This window comes from Leptonychotes weddellii, chromosome 2 (genome assembly GCF_054177405.1).
Source record: "Leptonychotes weddellii isolate Sample4059 chromosome 2, ASM5417740v2, whole genome shotgun sequence".
Classification (NCBI taxonomy): domain Eukaryota; kingdom Metazoa; phylum Chordata; class Mammalia; order Carnivora; family Phocidae; genus Leptonychotes; species Leptonychotes weddellii.
In genome coordinates this window covers 151659050-151678991 of record NC_138370.1, presented here as the reverse complement: position 1 = coordinate 151678991, position 19942 = coordinate 151659050, and the positions used below count along the sequence as shown (strand labels likewise).

General features: G+C 34.9%; 1 protein-coding gene across 4 annotated transcripts in view; it reads right to left on the bottom strand.

The window, feature by feature from the left end:
- The window catches only part of ARAP2 (ArfGAP with RhoGAP domain, ankyrin repeat and PH domain 2), a 185681-nt gene that overhangs the window by 56166 nt on the left and 109573 nt on the right, over positions 1–19942 (bottom strand). For all 4 annotated transcript variants that reach the window (XM_081812499.1, XM_081812502.1, XM_081812500.1 and 1 more), the window contains exons 21-25: positions 16255–16418; positions 11386–11598; positions 8120–8225; positions 2529–2676; positions 981–1049 (exon numbers count right to left, since the gene is read on the bottom strand). In XM_081812499.1, the coding sequence (XP_081668625.1) occupies positions 981–1049; positions 2529–2676; positions 8120–8225; positions 11386–11598; positions 16255–16418 (700 nt within the window). The remainder of the gene's footprint in view (positions 1–980; positions 1050–2528; positions 2677–8119; positions 8226–11385; positions 11599–16254; positions 16419–19942) is intronic.

Here is a 19942-nt window from a genome sequence, read left to right as displayed (position 1 = left end):
AGGGATAACTCCTCTGGAGCCTGCATTAATGACTTAGGGTCAAAATGGAGGAGATGCTTTCTTAGGTAAGTACTCTATCACAGTACTAGGACTCAGGATCTCGGGCACTAGAATTGAAGGCTTTCCTCCCCTCCTTCATATGGAATGGTAGCTCCAGTGACTTTTCTAATATTTCAGGAATAAGGCAAATTTAGAGTCTGACTAATAAGGAAGCATTTGCCTCATTCTTTGAGTATATCTATAAACAGAATATATTTGACCCATTGATATTATTTACACTGGTATCCTGTATCCACTACAATTCAAAGTGATTAGAGGAAGATTAAATATGAATTTTAAGAAAATCCAGTGAATGTTCACCAAACAAGGAAAGCTATGCTGGAAAACTGCAGTGCAACCTGAACACACAAATCCAATATAATGCGACTGAGGAAAGCAAAAGAAGGTTTAGAAAATAGTCAATTTAAGACATAAATCAGCATATGTGACAAAGATGACATCAGAAACATTCCACTAATATAATCATCTGAGAGCATGCAGAGCAAAAGCATAGAAGAAATAATTTATATTTTCAAAATCATAATGGAAAGAATCATTATAGAGCTGAATTTTCAATTTACTCTAGTATTTCTTTGGCTTTAAATGCTTCCTTTGAAATCCACTGGCATTTTTAATAGCGCATTTGTAAGTAAAAATTGATTTTATAAAGGGCATTAATAAGATTAATAATGATTTTTCCCTCTGTATTTTGAAAAATTTACATTAACATACTTTGGTACTTTGCATAGAAGCATCATGCTGCAAAAATATGCAACTATTTTATCTAGGTTCTTTGTTCCCCATTACTTTTACTTTGCTTCAAATAGGAGCTTGAAAATAAATACAACAAACATCTTTACTTACAACAGAAGTTTTGGGGTTTTTTTTTTTGTTTTTTTGTTTTTTTTTTATTCTTTGGAGATCTAACTAATACTACTCACTTGAGTGTCTTTCCACTTGGTAATAAAGCTATTTTCTATGTCCATTTGTTTGACTTGGTCTTCTTTAACCTGTTTAAAATATAATTTGGGACATTCTAATAAAATACAAGAAGTGATGGTACTCATCCTCACATAACTCTTCAGGAATTTAAAGACCAACAATTTAAAAATAAATGAGAATGGACATCTTAATCAGCATGGGCCCACACAGCTAGGGCAGAAATAAAGCCAACATGACAGAGCCTCATAAAGTTCAGAGCATTTTATGATGACATCACTTCAAACTGTGGATTCCATCAATGGAAGCTTTATCACTAAGCAACTTCATAAGCAGAGGGGCTTATGAATGATTTGCTAGAGTTTATGTAGGTTGAGAGACAAGACTCAGTCTCAAACTGAAATGCTCATTAAGTGCATACGAAATTTCCACCACTTCAAGTTGGAGTTAGCAAAACTACAAAGATAACCATTTATTTATTCACATAACAGTACAAAAATAGAAAATAAAGAGAGCACGTAAAGCCACACATTACTTTTTTTCCTAATTCTTTCATTTCTCAGCATCAGAATTATTGCAAAGAAGCTGTTGTTGATCAAAAACAGTGGACACATATAGAAAGAAAATAAAAAAGAGATCAAAGAGCAAAGAGAATCCAACAATTTTGGTGTCCATTCCTATATAAATTAAGATAAAAACTCTGTGTTTTTATTTTATTAAAATAGAGTTTCTTTCCTTTGTGTAAGGACTCTTGTGATCACTTAAAGAAGGTAAGTCTACATATAATAACCTATTACATTAACCCACTTGATTTCAACTAACATATCCATAACCCTGGAAAACAAGAAGTCTTATACAACACCATTTAACAAAGAGCCCCCAAAGGTTATATGACAGCCATGCCAGTGGTAATTAAGTGATGAAACTGAACCTTTGACTCAGATCCCTTATATTCTCCCCCCATACTCAAATCCTGGGCTTATTTCCTCTATTTTTACTTCCTTCAACTAAGAAATCATCCTTATTCTGACAGTTTCCTGATGAAACACTGAATATATTGACTTCATAAAATAGCAAATGAAAGTCAAATAATTAGAATAGATGACTTAGTAAAAACCACAGGATATTATTTCAGGTTTTTCTTCATTTCTAATTCAGACACAATTAAAAGAAAACACTAAAATGCATTCAATTGCAGAAGTTATCAGCCTGGTATCTCTTACCAAATTTATGAAATTCATAATTTCACACCTCTGAGTAGACATACTTAATACATACAACATACTGACAAAGAAAAAAAAGCCATAGAAACACCATAAATAGAAAATACTCTGTCCAAAAGACACCAGATGGCTTTCAAAGCAGCCAAATTTAAAATGAATGGCTAAAGCTTAAAAGGCTAGTTGTATTTAAAGTATTAAAAATCATATAACTATCCTTTATTTTTAGATATTCAAAAACTTGATTATAAACAAACTAAAATGTATTTTTTATTTTGCCAACAGTAACATCAAAACTATTTTAACAAGGGAAGGATATAAAATATTTACCTCAAATATCTCAACATAATCATTAATTAAGTCCTCAATTACATTCACTTCTTCACTAGTTTGTCCCTTAGTTTGAAACAAACAGGATGAAAAGACCAAGGCCAAATTATGCGCATTCATGTGATTGATTTCTGAGCATTTCTGAACCCTGTTAGAGAAAAGCATAGCTCATTACCACACACTTCTATTTGAAAATTTCATAGAACTTTAGTCACAATACCCATTTATCATTATTTAGCACACACATATTGAAGGTCTCTGATATAACAGGTATGGTGGTGATTTAAAGAAAACTGCAGTTCTTGTTTCCAGCTAGTTTACAGTCTAGTTAAGAACATAAGAAAAAAACTAAAAGAAGATATGACTACAGGTTACAAAGCAGTACTTGTTTGTTGATTGGAGGAGGGACCCACCATATCCAAATAATTCCAGATAACAGTGCAACCTGAGACTAAGGCATAAAGATGTGCTTGCACAATGGTGGAAAATGTGCATTATGCTTCAGTCCCTTATGAAGCATAAATGAAAGAGGGAATAGGGGGAAGTAGGAAACAAGGCAAGAAAGGTGAATTGGGAGGCATATAGGAGAGAGTTCCAAATTCAAGGTTCAAGGCTGAGCTGAGTTTTCCAGGAAGGGCAAATCAGGTGAGAAAATATTTGCAGCATGTGTTTGTATGGTTATTCAAAATTGGATATTCTCTCTCAGAAAGCAAACACTTAATTTAAAAATACAATTATACTTTTCTTGGATATTATTGAGTGGCTTTTTGCAATGAACAGACATGAACAGAGGAGTCAACTCTCCCCATGAGTAAGCTACAACATTTGGGTCTTACGAAGAGCCCTTAAAGTACAGCTGACCTTCGAACAACACAGTTTGAACTGTGTGGGTCCACTTCCATGTGGATTCTTTTCCATAAATACACTACAGTACTATTAATATATTTTCTTTATGATTTTCTTAATAACATTTGCATCTATAAAAATGCACAGGTGATAACTATAAGTGATACACACAGAAGTATCCGTTGATGCTATTTGTCACTGACCATATATAATAGGACCCTGCTCACTTTCCTAATTACATTTATAAATTTTAAAATACATACTAAAAAAGGGAGACCAGCTGTATCAAAGGAATAAAACAAGACTAAGTTAGGTACACCCATCTATAAAAAGCAGAGATTCTAGTAGTTACAAAAAAAGTAAAAGGCGACAGGAATATATATATATGATGATGTAAGAAATTCACAATAAAATGCCAAACTGCATAGCAGAGACAGACCAAGTATAATCATCATATGTGATTCATAAGATGCAAAAGGAATTGCAAGTTAACAGAGGAGGGTATAATAATTGTGGACATCCCTCTCGAAACCACTTCTGTACTTTTATCACACTAAATTATAAACATCTGGAAAATTTATCTGCAGGTCTGCCTGTGTTACTAGAATCGAAGCATCTCCCCGTCTGGGACTCTTGCTTTAATCACCCTGGAGTTGTGTAATAAATATCTGGTGAATGGAATTAAGTAAATGTTAGTCATGGAGGAAGCGATCTGTTATCTGGGGCAGGGATGGAATTAAATGCTAAATCAACCTGACCTTATCCAAATCGACCTCGCAAACTTCTGACAACTCTATCAAACGTTCCCACCTTTTGTGAGACTTCCTTCTGCCATAGCATCCTCTTTGCTACTCTTCACCTCACTCCTCTTCCATTTCTGCAACTGCCTTAATTTCTGGCATAAAGTCCACACTACAGTTTTTTTTTCCTTTCCTTCCTTTATTTCTCTGCCCCACATGCTATCATTCCCAAGTGTTCCTATTCAGCCCACTGAGTCTCTTCTCACTCAGGCTTTCTCATTAGAAGTCCAAGAAAACAGTTTCCTGATTAGTTTCTCTGCATCTATTCTAATCTCTTCCCAATCAATCCCATTCATGGGTTATTGTCCTAAAACAGATTTGATCAGTCACTCTTTATTACCTAAAGGAATAAAATCTAAATGTTTTTACATGACCATCTGAGCCTTTCACAACCACCTGCCAGCCAACTACCAACCAGCTCATCCCCTAGCACACCTGTTTCCCACAAAATATCCTCCATTCATTTCTTGTACTTACCTTTCTTTCACCCCAGCTCACATACCCCTTTAGATGTGAAGCATCCCCTGGGTGTCAACACACGACAAATCACTCCAACCTTCTGCCCATGCTAAAATTCTTTGTATTAAAAACTGTCCCAATGTTGCTGTGTTTCCCTAAAAAATATAAAATGCCCTGCAGCAACCCTGCGTATTCACTCGGACATCCACATGCTCAGTTTGGGAACGGTGGACTTTAAGACTTGTCTTCACGTATTATTATCAAATGTTTCTGTTCACGTGGAATCTTAATAGGTACTGTTGTGTACATAGTAGGAACTAAAATATATGTCAGTTGGAGAGAAGGAGGGAGGGGGAAGGACAGGAATTCATTATCTCAAATTCAAACCTGAATTAAGAATTTAAAGATTCTTAACCACCTGGGTGGCTCAGTTGGTTAAGTATCCGACTCTTGATTTTGGCTCAGGTCATGTTCTCAGGGTTGTGGGATCAAGCCCCACATCAGGGTCTGCGCTCAGCAGGGAGTCTGCTTGGTATTCTCCCGCTCCATCTCTCTCTCTCCCCTACTTCCTCCCTCTCAAAAGCATGTGCCCACTCTCTCTCAATCAATAGATTTTAAGAAAAAATATGTATAACTCCATATTTAAAATATTAACTTAATAAACTGTAGCAGCTTGGTCATACATTAAAATATTTGAAAAAAAAATCATACAAAAAAATATTTGAAAATATATACACCATACTTGTATAATAAGAAAATCAGTTTTATAGTAATGGAGTTCACATGCATGAGAAGTGGTAGTGGGAAAAGAAAGATAACGAAAAAAGAAATTGTGAATAATTTCTGAACGTAGACTGCAAATAAGGTAGTTTTAGTAGAAATCAGCTTCATTAAAATTCATTTAAGAGAGTCCTGCATCCATGCAGGAAGGATTGTAGCTACAATGATATTCCTTAAGCCATATTTACACTTATTAAAGTTCTGTGGTAATTCTTGCTGATAGCAAAACAAACCAAACCTTTCATTTTAATGGAAAATGTTTTTTTTTCTTTTTTTCAAAACGTTCCTCATCCTTCAGAGATCTCACTTCTCAAGCTACTACTATATTCTTCCTATCCTCCCAAATGTTGAAAACTACATACGCTGACAAAGACAATATTTTTTATTTTTAAAATTTTCTCCTCTGATCAACAGTCTGACACTAAAATGTTAGAATTATCAATTCGATACAAATTCATAATGAAGAATTAAAAGTTTCTATAGAGTCCACCATGAGAAAAATACTATGCTTACATACAGACTCCTGCTAGAGAATTCTGGTCTTCTCTTCTCCAGCTTCCCTCTTAAGTGAGTTTCAAAAAGTTTGTGCTTATGCACTGGATTCATTTGGGGATTCTGTACCTGATTATTTCTAATTCATTTAAGAAATCTTCCAGTATTCTATTTATCTGAAATGGGTCTTAGCTACAGAAAGAAACACTAAAGTGATAGTTTACTGGGGATTTCATTTTAAAACCATTTTCTTCACCCATCCTCCCACCCACCTACTCTGGTACACCAGTTGTTCTCTGTATTGAAGAATCTGGTTTTTTTTTTTTTTGTCTTTTTTTTTTTTCCTTCTTTGTTCATTTCTTTCTTAAATTCCTTATGTAAGTGAAATCATATGGTATTTTATGGTATTTGTCTTTCTCAGTCTGATTTATTTCACTTTAGTATAATATCCTCTAGGTCCATCCATGTTGTTGCAAATGACAAAAACCTCATTCTTTTTTATGGCTGAGTAATATTTCATTGTGTATACATGCTACTACTTCTTTATCCATTCATCTATTGATGGACACTTAATGTTGTTTCTGTGACTTGACTATTATAAATAATGCTGCAGTAAACATAGCAGTGCATATATCTTTTTGAATTAGTGCTTTTACGTTCTTTGAGTAAATACCCAGTAGTGGAATTATCAGATTATATGGTAGTTCTATTTTTACTGTTTTGAGCAACATCCATACTGTTTCCACAGTGGCTACACTATTTCATATTTCATATTCCCAATATTTCATGTTCCCATTAACAGTGCATGAGGGGTCCCTTTTCTCCACATCTTTGCCAACACTTATTATTTCCTGTCTTTTCGATACTAGCCATTCTGACTGGCGTAAGGTGATATCTCATGGTAGTTTTGATTTGCATTTCCCTGATGATAAGTGATGTTGAGCATCTTTTCATGTGTCTGTTGGCCATCTGACTGTCTTCTTTGGAGAAATGTTTATTCAGGTCCTCCACCCATTTTTAATCAGAGTATGTGTTTCTCTGTCATTGACTTGTAGAAGTTCTTTATATACTTTGAATATTAACCCGTTATTGGATATATCATTTGCAAATATCTTCCCCCATTCAGTAGGCTTCCTTGTTTTGTTGATAGTTTCCTTTCCTGTGCAAAAGCATTTTATTTTGGTGTAGTCCCAAAAGGTTATTTTTGCTTTTGTTTCCCTCCCCAAGGAGACATCTAGAAAGATTTTTCTAAGGTCAATGTCAAAGAAATTACTGTCTATGTCCTCTTCTAGGATTTTTATTGTTTAAGGTCTCACATTTCGGTATTTAATCCATTTCAGTTTCTTTTTTGTGTATGGTGTTAGAAAGTGATCCAGTTTCTGTCTATTGCATGTAGCTGTCTGGTTTTCCCAGCACCACTTGTTAAAGAGACTGTCTTTTCCTCATTGTATATTCTTGCCTCCTTTGTCATAAATGAACCATGTAAGCATGAGTTTATTTCTGGACTCTCTATTCTGTTCCATTGCTTTGTGTGTCTATTTTTGTGCCAGTATCATACTGTTTCAATCACTAGAGCTTTGTAATGTATCTTAAAATCTAGGATTGTGGTACTTCCAGCTTTACCACTATTTCTCAAGATTGCTTTGGCTATTTGGGACCTTTTGTGGTTCCATGCAAATTTTAGGATTACTTGGTTTTAATTCTGTAAAAAATTCCATTGGTATTTTGATAGGAATTACATTAGATCTATAGATTGCTTTAGGTAGTATGGACATTTTAGCAATTTAATTCTTCCAATCTTTGAGCATAGTATATCTTTCCATTTATTTCTGTCATCTTTAGTTTCTTTCATCAGTATTTTACAATTTTTGGAGTACAAATCTTTCACTTCATTGGTTAAGTTTATTCCTAAGTATTTTATTATTTTTGGTGCAATTATAAATGGAAGTATTTTCTCAATTTCTCTTTCTGCTACTTCGTTATTAGTCTCTAGAAATGCAACAGATTTCTATATATTCATTTTGTATCCTACGACCTTACTGAATACATTTATCAGTTCTAGTAGTTTTTTGGTAGACTGAAACCATTTTTAAGATATGATGGGAAATTCACAGTCCCATATAGAAAGTTTGTTATACTACTTTAAATTTAAGAAATAATGACATATTTAAAGGCATGTTTGAAATGTCTAGGAAAGCTCATGAAACCACCCACCTGTAAAGGTGTTCAATTACAGCTGCCAACGTTGCTTGGTTGACCCCTGGAAGAGTACGTATAAATGCTCCATACTTTTTAATTCTTTCCTTGTCATCCTGAGTATCTAGAGGTTAAAAACAAAACAAAACAAAAAACAATTTTAGACCTAAACTAAGAGTCTGTACTACATATTTGCCTTTTAACAGTATTTTAAAAGAGTAGTCATTATTGTATTTCACTAAGTGATCTAATCGAATTTCAATAGAATAAACATTCAAACTTCTCTAAATCTGGAAAAGCATTTACATCAACATTACATAAACTATAGTTCTAATACTTTCTAATTAAAAATGAAGCACTTTCAAAACCCAGGTTTGCGTTTTATCTTCCACTTTACGAACTACTGAACTTCAACTAATAGGAATATATTTAATTAATAACTCAAATTGGAGTACAAATTGAGAGATAAACCAAAAGTACTTTCTTTGGCTATGGAAAGATTTCACTATCTGTTATTTGAAAATGACATTTCTGATTTTTTCTCTTCAGGAAATCACAAAAATCTTACCAAAACTACGCACATTCCAAAGCTATGAACTGCATTACCCCGCAGATCTATGTATAGGGCCTTTTACCAACCCTGGCACCTCCAACTCCTTGGAAAAGGGAGGGGGTAATGAAAGAAGTCATGAGCAGACCCTGAAAACTATTACACAGACTTAGAGGAGAACAGACCCTCTGTTATGGAGAGGAGGATGAAAAGGAATTATGCTTCCTTACCCTAACTCCAGAGGTCAAATACTTGGAGAAACTAGACCCAGGAACTCCCGAAGTTCTAGACTCTAGAAGATGTATAGTGGTGGTCTGATCTGACCTGCTAGCTCATAAGGGAAATGAAAGGCCATTCTTCAAATAAAGCACCCTTGTGCTGACTTTGTAACTTAAGGGAATTGCACTTATATATTCCCTTGCAATTCCCAACTACCTTTGGAAACAAGACTTTTTCATTTTCTGCTTAGCCCTACCTATTCTATTCACAGAAAGCCAGCAGCACATTAATGATTCTTTAAAAGTACACAGTCACTTGTAAAGGGCATTAGGATCCCTGGGGAGGTAAGAAACTCTGTGGCACATTTCTGAAGTAGACTCCTATTCAAAACTGTAACTGATAGCTCTTTTGTACTGATTTAGCCTGCACGTAAGGTCTCCGAAAGTAAACGTGATCATACTGACTTAAGCCTGCTAGTGGATGACTCTCTAAAAGCAAGAGTGGAAAACACCTAAATTACATTCAAAGGACTATACTGGAAGTGAATGAAGAATTATCTATCATCTCTAGTACAATCCAAATTTTACCCTCTTCTCATCCAGTTTCTAACTGTAATGGTATTTATTTAATAAAATGTAATTAATTCTACTACACTTACTGTAAGAAGTCATGCTAGTACAGCATATTTTCACAAATCTAGTAAGGATAAAATAGATGGTATTTTCAAAGTAAAGCTTAAGCAATCTGAAAGTAAAACTTTAGATTTCAGGTCATACAGAAAATATAAGGAACTGTTCAGCTAGCCACAGACTTCAATTTAATGGTGTTCTTAGAACAGATCATATATCATATAAATAAGTGGTACGACACTGTAAGGCATTCTTTGCCTCAGTGCACAGGACCCAAGAGAGCTCTCGTACGAGGTCACCATGAACGTTCCAGTTTATTCTTGTCAGATCCAACATAGGGCACTTCTGACAAGTCAGGGCTATGCTGGATCTAAAAGCAAATGACTTTAAGGCTACCTGACCTAGTATCCAAAACCTTCTCCAAGAATTCACATACAAGTAAAAGGTGAACACATTCCTTTTTGACACATGCTATTATCTACCAACTACCTCCCCCTGACAACATTAAAGACATAGAACCTGATAACTGAGCAAAAGTTTATTTGCCTCAAATTTTTGATAACTGATTTTACAACAAAGAAATTATAAGCCTTTATCGAGATGCTATAATTTCATAGTTATAAATTACAAAGAACTCTTTCCGAAACAAAAATGAGGGTGGCAAGATAACTGAGCTTAAAGAGATATATTATCTAATTCCATATTTTATATCCCATGTAATTATGCAATCAACTCTCTTTTTGATTAGAGTTGAACCTATTGATTTGAGAAATATCAGGAGGCAAATAAAAGGCTTCTGAATTGGTAGTTAAAAAAGAAAAGCTTTATTTTAATAACAACCCCACTCCCTGCTTGCTGACACTAATACAGGTCATTCTTGGGATAATTTTTCAACCTGTGAATGTTTTATGACATCATTTCCACATTAATCCCTTAAAATATATTTATATTTGAGATTAAACAAATACTTTCACTGAAAAGGCCTATTTCTCAACAGAGGAATATCATATAGTGAAATTCAAAGGTCACTTTTGCAAAAAATCTTGAAACAGATTAAATGTACAAGTGAGAAATATATTAGTAAATTATGATAAAAAATTCAATATTTTTTAATTGAAAAAAATGAAGATTGAAAATCATTTTTAAAAACTGTAGATATATGAGAAATATTTGTGGTTTATTAATATAATAAGGATTATACATAAATTATAGGTGTAGGGACAAAGACTATAAAATAATATATAAGAATGAAAATTGTTCTATTAGAAAGATAGAATTAAAAGTAATGTTTACATTTAAAAGTCTTCATTTTTGTAACATTTTTGTAAAAGGAGTTATTTTGAATTAATGGATGTAAACGTAGGTTTTACTGAATCAATTTAAACCAATAAGTGATTAAATAACTACTTTTCTAGGGGCATTTCTTAAATAGTATAAAGCTTTTTTTTTTTAATTAATGAAAGAAAAATGAAGAAAGAAAGAGTTAAAAAAAATACTCTCATGTACCCCTACAGAGGCAGAGTAAATGACAGAGGTGAAGAGCCAATGGGGAAATGGGATAAAACAAATCTTATATTACACCTTTCATTTTAATCTTAATGAGAAATTAATAGCATACATGGACTTGACCATAACACTTCTAAAGTTAAAGCAAACACTAAGAAATCTGAAAACTAAGAATTACTTTAACACACTATTTAGCAATTATTACTATAAATTTATTTTGAGGTAGATATAAACAACTATTGATATTTGCACAATTTCTGTTCTAAGCCATTATGTACATTTTTCCTTTCAATTAAATTCTCAGATTATTAAAGATTTTAAAAATATAATTATAAAATTAGAAGGCAAGCATTTATTATGTTCTATATTATATGTAGTACCTAAAGCAGAGATCCAATATGGATAGAGCTCCTTAGTAAGAAGTGCATCATCAATGTCAGAGAGAAATTTTTTCAACACGCCTGTCACATCTTCAAGCTGATGTTTTCCAGCTCTCAATTTAAAGCTTCTTGCATCCTTTTTGAAACTCTCCAGGAGTTCACTTATGTGCAAAGGATCACCATTCTTTTGATAGATGTATTTGTACCCTAAACCTTTGTTTAAAAAAAAAAAAAGTTATATGAAAAAAAGTCAAAAATCAAAATCCACTTTTATATCTTAGAAATAGAAAAATTCTGCGTCGGGATATTAAGCAAAACAAAATCATTACCCAAGAGTTGATATAAACATGCATGAGGGAAAAAGCCTCCCCAGCCCACTAATTTTAGTATTTAAAATGTAAACCTGATGAGCTATTTCAGCCTCAGCTGTTAGCAAACCCCTGGTCAGCCCTTCCCCCAGTTTTTCATGGTATCTGCAAATGTTCTTTTACCACAGGTACCCTATCTTCACTTTGTCTCCCAGAATTCAATCTTGTCTCCAGTTTCGCCGGTAAAGAGGCTCTCTGGTATAATATTTCTTAACCGTCTGCACTCATATTTGTATATTAATTTCTGTTCACATTTTCACCTTCTTCTAGATGAAAGAGTTGGGTCATCTCCTTTTCTTTGTTTTGTTTTGCTTTTTTGAGGGGGGAGAGGGGCAGAGGGAGAGGAAGAGAATCTCAAGCAGGCTCCACACCCAGCACAGAGCCCAACATGAGGCTCGATCTCCCCACCCTGAGATCATGACCTGAGCTGAAATCAAGAGTCAGACACGTAACCAACTGAGCCACCCAGGTGCCCCAAGGGTCATCTCCTTTTCACAGTTATTGATTGATTCATTAAGTGCCCTATATAAACAAAGGGGGGAGGCATGGTTAGTAAGAGGAAGAAGAGTAAAGAGGAGTGATTGTAATGACGATGATACAAACAAAAAAAAATTAAATGCTCCCTTGCCCCCCCTCCCAGGTCTCTGGTGTCTCCTCCTTCCAAAACCCCATTGAATTTCCTATATTTATTCTTCCTACCATCTCACCTTCCTGTTCATCCTTGAACCACAATCTTGCTTCTGTGCCCAATCCCCACTCTATTGGGACCATCTTCATCAAGAATACCAATGACATCCTATTTTCTATATGCTTTTCTATTTTTATCCAATGAGAATCCCCTGCAGTATTTGACATTCCAAATGAATCCCTGCTAAAATTCTTTTAATTTCATGGCCTTCATGACATTATGATCCCATATCTTCCTGCCCCCTTCCTCTATGATGACTCTTCCAGTCCTCTAGTTATACTACCACCTAATATTTACTAATGATTCCAGAAATCCATCCTCAAGTCTCTTCTCTTCCCAACTGCTCCACAAATTCTCTGGGTGAACCCATCCAACTTTATCACTTCAACTACTACATACACATTTTCACCCAGGTTTTCATTTCTAAGATGTCAAACACACACACACACACACAATCACCCTTTAATATACAGATTCTTTATAATATACCTGTAACACACACACACGATTGTCATGGACAAATCAAAAAAATCTGAGGAATCAAGTCTCCTGCCCCATTTGCTATGTCACCTACCAATCCCAATATGTTCTTTATCTTGTTCCTGTATCTCAATACACAGCAGTGCCTTCTCCCCAGTTCTTTGTAAGTCAGAACTTTTCTTTCTCGTTTACAGTATTAAAATGAAACAAATGTCACATATATTTTTCATCATAATCTTGCTCTCAAAACTGTCCCCCTTTTTCTATCTCATGTACTGTTATTTTTTGCACTCAATTCCTCACTACATTTTCACAACACCCTGCCCCTATTCTTGGGCAGCCCTCCAGTCCGCCTCCACACTGATAACAGCTTGATCTGAGATACAGGTCTGCTCGTGTTACCAACAGGCTTAAAAATCTGCATGCCACCTTCCCACTGCCTAGAGGGTAAGTTTGAGTATATATTATAACATTTAAGGCTCTACATGAATAAGCCTAACCCTCCTGCCTCTTATCTTTGGTTCTTCCAACACTAAGCTCTGGCCACATTTAACTACACAAAGTTCCCTCAACAGATGACTTCCCTCATGATTCTATACATGGTCGTACCCTGTTCCTCCTCCTAGAATCCCTACTTCCTTCTCCTAACTAGCTCCTGTTTTCTCTTAATCATTATGCTAGGCACCACATCTCACCCATGAAGCTCCCTACGACCACCCCTACTCTGGGTGAAATTCACCCCGTACCAACCCCTGAACCTCCCTACCACAGAATTTTGTACACTTGAGATGTAACTGCCCAGCTGTTTGTCTTTGATTCAAAAAATGTGTAAAAACCTAGAAGGCAAGGATCATGTCTTACTCTCTGTGTACAGTTAACTACACTATGACTAGAACTTAGCAAGCATTCAATAAATGATTATTTAATGCAAGAATAAGCAACTTCTACAAAAACAACCAAAAAATGGGACTAAGTTTTTGAGATATTATGTTCCTAGCTGAGTAAATTTCTAATAGCTAAGTCCTCAAATAAGTTAACTGCATGTGAATTTAAAAATTTTGTTTACAAAAATTAATTTCCCCAAAAAACTAACTACTATAACCCATTAAAAAAATTAAAACTCTAAAAATTTGACTCTGAACTTGGTCAGGTTCAAATCTTGACACTGTGAGCACAAAAAATTGGTCTTCAGATTTTACTTATTTGAGAGAGAGAGCTAGAGAGCACAAGCAGGGGAGAAGGAGAAGCAGGCTCTCCACAGAGCAGGGAGCCTGATGTGGGGCCCGATCCCAGGAATCTGGGATCATGACCTGAGCCCAAGGCAGCTGTTTAACCGACTGAGCCACCCAAGCGCCCCTGGCTTTCAGATTTTAATACAAAGGTCAGGAAGTTCAAAATAATTGCTGTTGTAAGCTCTGAGTCAACCACCTGCATTCTATTAATTACTGGGCATTTTCTAAGTACATATGTTATCTTCCCTTCTATACATGCTGGCAACATTGGGTTTTCCCCATGTTCTGCTCATTAAAAACAAACAAAACAAAACAAAACATAAAGAGTCTTTCATTGGCTTTATTACTTTAAAATGCAAGTTAATGTACCTTGTGCCAGAGTTACAAAGTAGTTTTAATGTATGAAATTTGGTTGAAAAAATCTAATGCTTAATTCAAAGAAACATCACGAAGAAACTTCTGATTTCCCTAGAAACATTAAATTGGATACACTGGAGCTAGAAGAGTTATTTTAATCATTTCTCAGCTTAAGAAAGACCCTATGCCATTATGAAACTAACATGATGTGAAAATTCCCAATGAGGTTATGCTCTTGCTAAAACATAGTATGTGTGTAATTCATTTATACCTATGAAATTCAAGTGCGCTAATAAGGAATGGCTAATAAATGAAGACCATAACCTTCCTCCTCCCCCATTTTCATATAAACAGATGATTACCGTTGATAAAGAGAACACAGACATACTATCATAGGAAGGAATTTCATAGAGTAATAGCCACATAATGTGATTACATACATATTTACAGTAGATATATAATTCAAACCTATATAATTCAAACCCAATGAATCTGAATATCAATGATAACTATACTTGGATTACATGTGAAATAAGCAAAATACATAAAATGGCACTCTCTCCAGAAGAAAATAGATTAATATATGCATGTTATAAATTTAATTTCTAAAAATTATTTTCTTCATGGCCTTTGTTATTTTTGACATTTTGCTCATATCAGTTTATTGTCAGTTCTCAGACTGAAACCCATGATTCATGGCTTTGTCTTTAACTTTTTACTCCCACTGCTGTATTTCCAGTACCAAGATCAATGGCTGGCACACAACAGACAATAAATAAGTAATGAACCAGTAAAACAATGTTTTACAGCAGCTCTCTCACTGATTACACCTTCTTTTCAAAATAAAAACACCCAAGGACACTTCTAATATTGAGAGAACAAAAATAAAAGTTAATTGCTTTTCAAAATATAAGATCAATCATTTTACTTTTCCACATTTGTAATCTAAATCAATGGCACTTATCTACAGATTAACAGGTAGAAAACATTTTTATATTAAAAATAGTTAACAAATTTCTACCTTTTAGAGTATTAAGGAAATACGTAGCAGAAAGAAGGAATTTGAGGAATTCAAAGTAATTTGAAAATAAACATGAAAAATCAAGGCATACTTTATTTACTTTTCAGGCACATCTAAAATACTATCACACCATATTAAATTAAAATGAAGCTAGACCATGTGTCAACCAGTTGTTTTTTACTTGCAAGCTATTCATAAAAATGCCCATTAAAATTAAGTCAAAACTATTACGATAACCATGATTCTTAATGTAAACGTGAACAAGAGCATGGTGAATGAAATAAATAATCACATATACTTTGAATGTATGGCACCAAAAAAATAAATTCTTTTTTTACATACTGTCCCATAGTTTTCCACTTCCAAAAACATGCTTATGGGGCAACCCTTTGCCTTTTCCTAGACTTTACTGTAGGCTTGTAACCTCTTAAAAATATAGTCTTCAACCTATTTCTAATATACATTTTACAATATAGATTCTTTCAATCTGGCATTTAAAATTTTTATGCATGTGAAAGAAGAAAATAGTAAAAGTACATTAAGTAATTTGAATTTTATTGGGAGAAGGAATGGCATTTGGCTGAACAGGGACTACGTTTTTATTTTTCATGGATGTACTTACAAATATAAAGCTCTAATGCAGTCCAATGGAGGTACCACTTAAAAACTCTAAGAATGATAGTATGAGTTCTGGGGGTTGAATAAAAACTCTGTGATACTTACCATACTGTGTAACAAATGCTATACAGCTGTTCACAATAATGGGAACGTCATTTTTGCTGAGCTGCTGATCCTGTAATGCATTACCATCTGTACCTGCTGCTTTCTCAATTGCGGTATGCCAGACTGTGAAATCCAACTTGGTATGCCCATGGATGTATAATGTTCTGTAAAGTTTAAAAGCATTTCAAATTATAATTTGGGTGTTGTTTTTTTTTTAATTCTTAATTCTAGACAGATTATCCTTAAATCCATATAAATGTGATCTTGTCTCATCCATGAGAAGAAAACCCCTCTGTCTACCACTAGCTTCCATTCCATCTCTCTTTTGTCTGTGCAGTTACATCTCTCTAGGAAGTACAGAAGTTCTCTGAATTCATGGTCTCACCTCCCTTCATTTCCTGACCCTTTTTATTTTGTTTCTGAATAACTGAACTGAAACTACTCTGGCCAGCATCATGGGTGACTGGATTTTGCAGCTACATTTTCAAGATTTTTAAAACTGTTGATTTCATTTCTTAAGGAAAAAAAAAATACATTTTGGCTTTTGTAAAGCAATTCTTTCTGGTTTTTCCTCCTGTCTTTCTGGTCACTCAATTTCTACACAAGCTCACTTCCTCTTTTTGTTTTTGTTTTTTTTTTTGTTTTTAAAGATTTTATTTATTTATTTGAGAGAGAGAATGAGAGACAGAGAGCATGAGAGGGAGGAGGGTCAGAGGGAGAAGCAGATCCCCTGCCGAGCAGGGAGCCCGATGTGGGACTCGATCCCGGGACTCCAGGATCATGACCTGAGCCGAAGGCAGTCGCTTAACCAACTGAGCCACCCAGGCGCCCTCACTTCCTCTTTTTGAACCTCAGTGCACTTGCATGAACTCCAAGGACTCTGCAAAGACCTGTCATTCATCCAGGCCAGTGGTTTCGTCCCTCACCTGGAGGTGGTAACTCCAAATCCCTATCTCCAGGTTATAACTTTATCTCACAGATCATATCTCCATGTGACTGAAAAGCAAGAGCATAAAGCAACCAAGAGACTGGAAAATGTAATCATCTCTCAAATTCAAATTTTCACTCTGCACTTACTTCCTTTGTGACCTGGGACAAGTTATCAACCTTCTTTGGGCCTCAGTTTCATTAGTGGCAAAATGAGGGTAATAATAGTATACACCTCAACACTCAGTGAATGTAATATTAGTAACTAAGTAGTAAACCATAATAATAATTAATATTAATTTTTGGACACCCTCATCTTAATGTGCCACAATTATCTCAAAACTTTCTCTTTCTCCTACCAAACTGGTACGAAAATCCTCCACTTATCCTACCAGAAATCTAGGATTTTTTTTTTTTTTTTAAGAGACAGAGAGTATGCACGCGCACACACACACACACACACACGCAAGTTGTCGGGGGAGGGAGAGAATTTTAAGCAGGCTCCACGACCAGCATGTCTAAGGCAGGGCTCAATCTCATAACCCGGAGCCACGCAGGCACCCCAGGATTAATTAATTTTAAATTGGCTCCCGCCGCCCCCCCCAACCCCATCACTGCCACATGAATTCTGTTGATTCTTGTTCCTGAATATATTTACTCTGCTTCCTCTTCATTCTGACATTGATTTCAGGTCTTCACACTGCTCCTTAAGGTCGCCAAAATGCCTCCTAATAAACTTGCTTTCCCACTTCTCCACCTGTCTAATCTCCACTCCTCAGGGCTGCCAGAATGATCTAATATGCAAAACTAATCTCAAGACTGAGAAATGTAACTGATCTACCTAATACACAGAAACAGAGTTAGGCAAAATAAGGAGACAGAGGAATATGTTCCTAATGAAAGAACAAAACAAAAGCTCAGAAAAACTAAACAAAACAGAGATAAGCAATCTATCAGATAAAGAGTTCAAAGTAATGGTCATACCACTAAATCAGCTTTGCAAGAAATACTAAAGGGGATTCTTTGAGTGGAAAGGAAAGACCAAAAGTGACAAAGACAATAAAGGATCTGAGAAAATCTCCAGAAACAACAAAACACATAATAAAATGGCAATAAATACATATCTATCAATAATTACTTTAAATGTAAATGGACTAAATGCTCTAATCCAAAGACATAGGGTGTCACAGTGAATAAAAAAACAAGACCCATCATTATGCTGTCTACAAGAGGCTCATTTTAGACTTAAGGACACCTACAGATTGAAAGTGAGGGGATGGGAGCACCTGGGTGGCTCAGTCAGTTAAACATCTGCCTGGAATCGAGCCCCACATCAGGCTCCCTGCTCAGTGGGGAGCCTGTTTTCTCCCTCTTGTGCACTCTGTCAAATAGATAAAATCTTACCAAAAAAAAAAAGAAAGTGAGGGGATGGGAGAAACATTTATCACACAGATGTATGTCAAAAGAAAGCTAGGGTGGCAATACTTATATCTGACAAACTAGACTTTAAAACAAAAGGCTGTAAGAAGAGATAAAGAAGGATATTATATCATAATAAAGGGGACAGTCCAACAAGAAGATCCAACAATTATAAATATTTATGCCCACAACATGGGAGCACCCAAATATATAAAACAATTAATAACAAACATAAAGGAACTAATTGATAATAAGACAATAATAGTAGGGGACTTTAACACCCTGCTTAATCAACAGATAATCTGAACAGAAAATAAACAAGGAACCAATGGCTTTGAATGACACGCTAGACCAGATGGACTCAAAGTAAGGATCATAAAGATATTTACTAAAATCAAAGGAAAAATGAACACAGGTAGAACTTCAATGAAGAGGTAGAAAATATAAAAAAGAATCAGGGCTGAAGAATACAATAACTGGAAGGAAGTTAGGAATCAACAGCAGATTAAATGATGCAGGAGAATGGATCAGTGGAGAGGAATGGAAGACTGAGGAATGAAAATCACCCAATCAGAACAGCAAAAAGAAAAGGTAATTTAAAAAGTGAGCACAGTTTAAGGGACCAACGGGACAATGTCAAGTATTCAAATACTTGCATTAGAGGAGTCCAGAAGCAGAACAAAGAGAAAAAAGGACAGAAAACCTAACTGAAGAACTAATGCTTGAATACTTCCCTAACCTGGTAAAGGAAATAGACATCCAAGTCCAGGAACAGAGTCCAAAATAACATGAACCCAAACAGACCCACACCAAGACGTATTATAACTAGTGTCAGGAATTAAATCGAAAATCTTAAAAGCAGCCAGAGAAAAACAACTACTTACATACAAGGAAACCCCCTTATGACTATCAGCTGATTTTATATCAGAAATTTTACAAAAGGGAGTAATATGATATATTCAAAGTGCTGAATGGGGAAAAAAAAAAAATACAACCAAGAATACTCTACACCCAGCAATAGTAAAGGAGAGATAAGAAGTTTCTCAGATAAGCAAAAACTAAAGGAGTTCATCCAACCAGCCTTACAAGAAATGTTAAAAGGATGTCTTTAAATAAAAAAGAAAAGGCCATAACTGAAATTAAAATTTCATAACTATGAAAGAAAAAAATATCTCATTGGTAATGGTAAATATATATAGTAAAGAAGTGGATCTAGCTACCAACATAGCTAGAATGTAGATTAAAAGACAAAAGTAGTAAAATCATCTAGGACTACTAAGATAATAATGTGTAAAATGTGATGTCAAAAACAGAAAATGTGGCAGGGGGTAGGCAGTTAAAA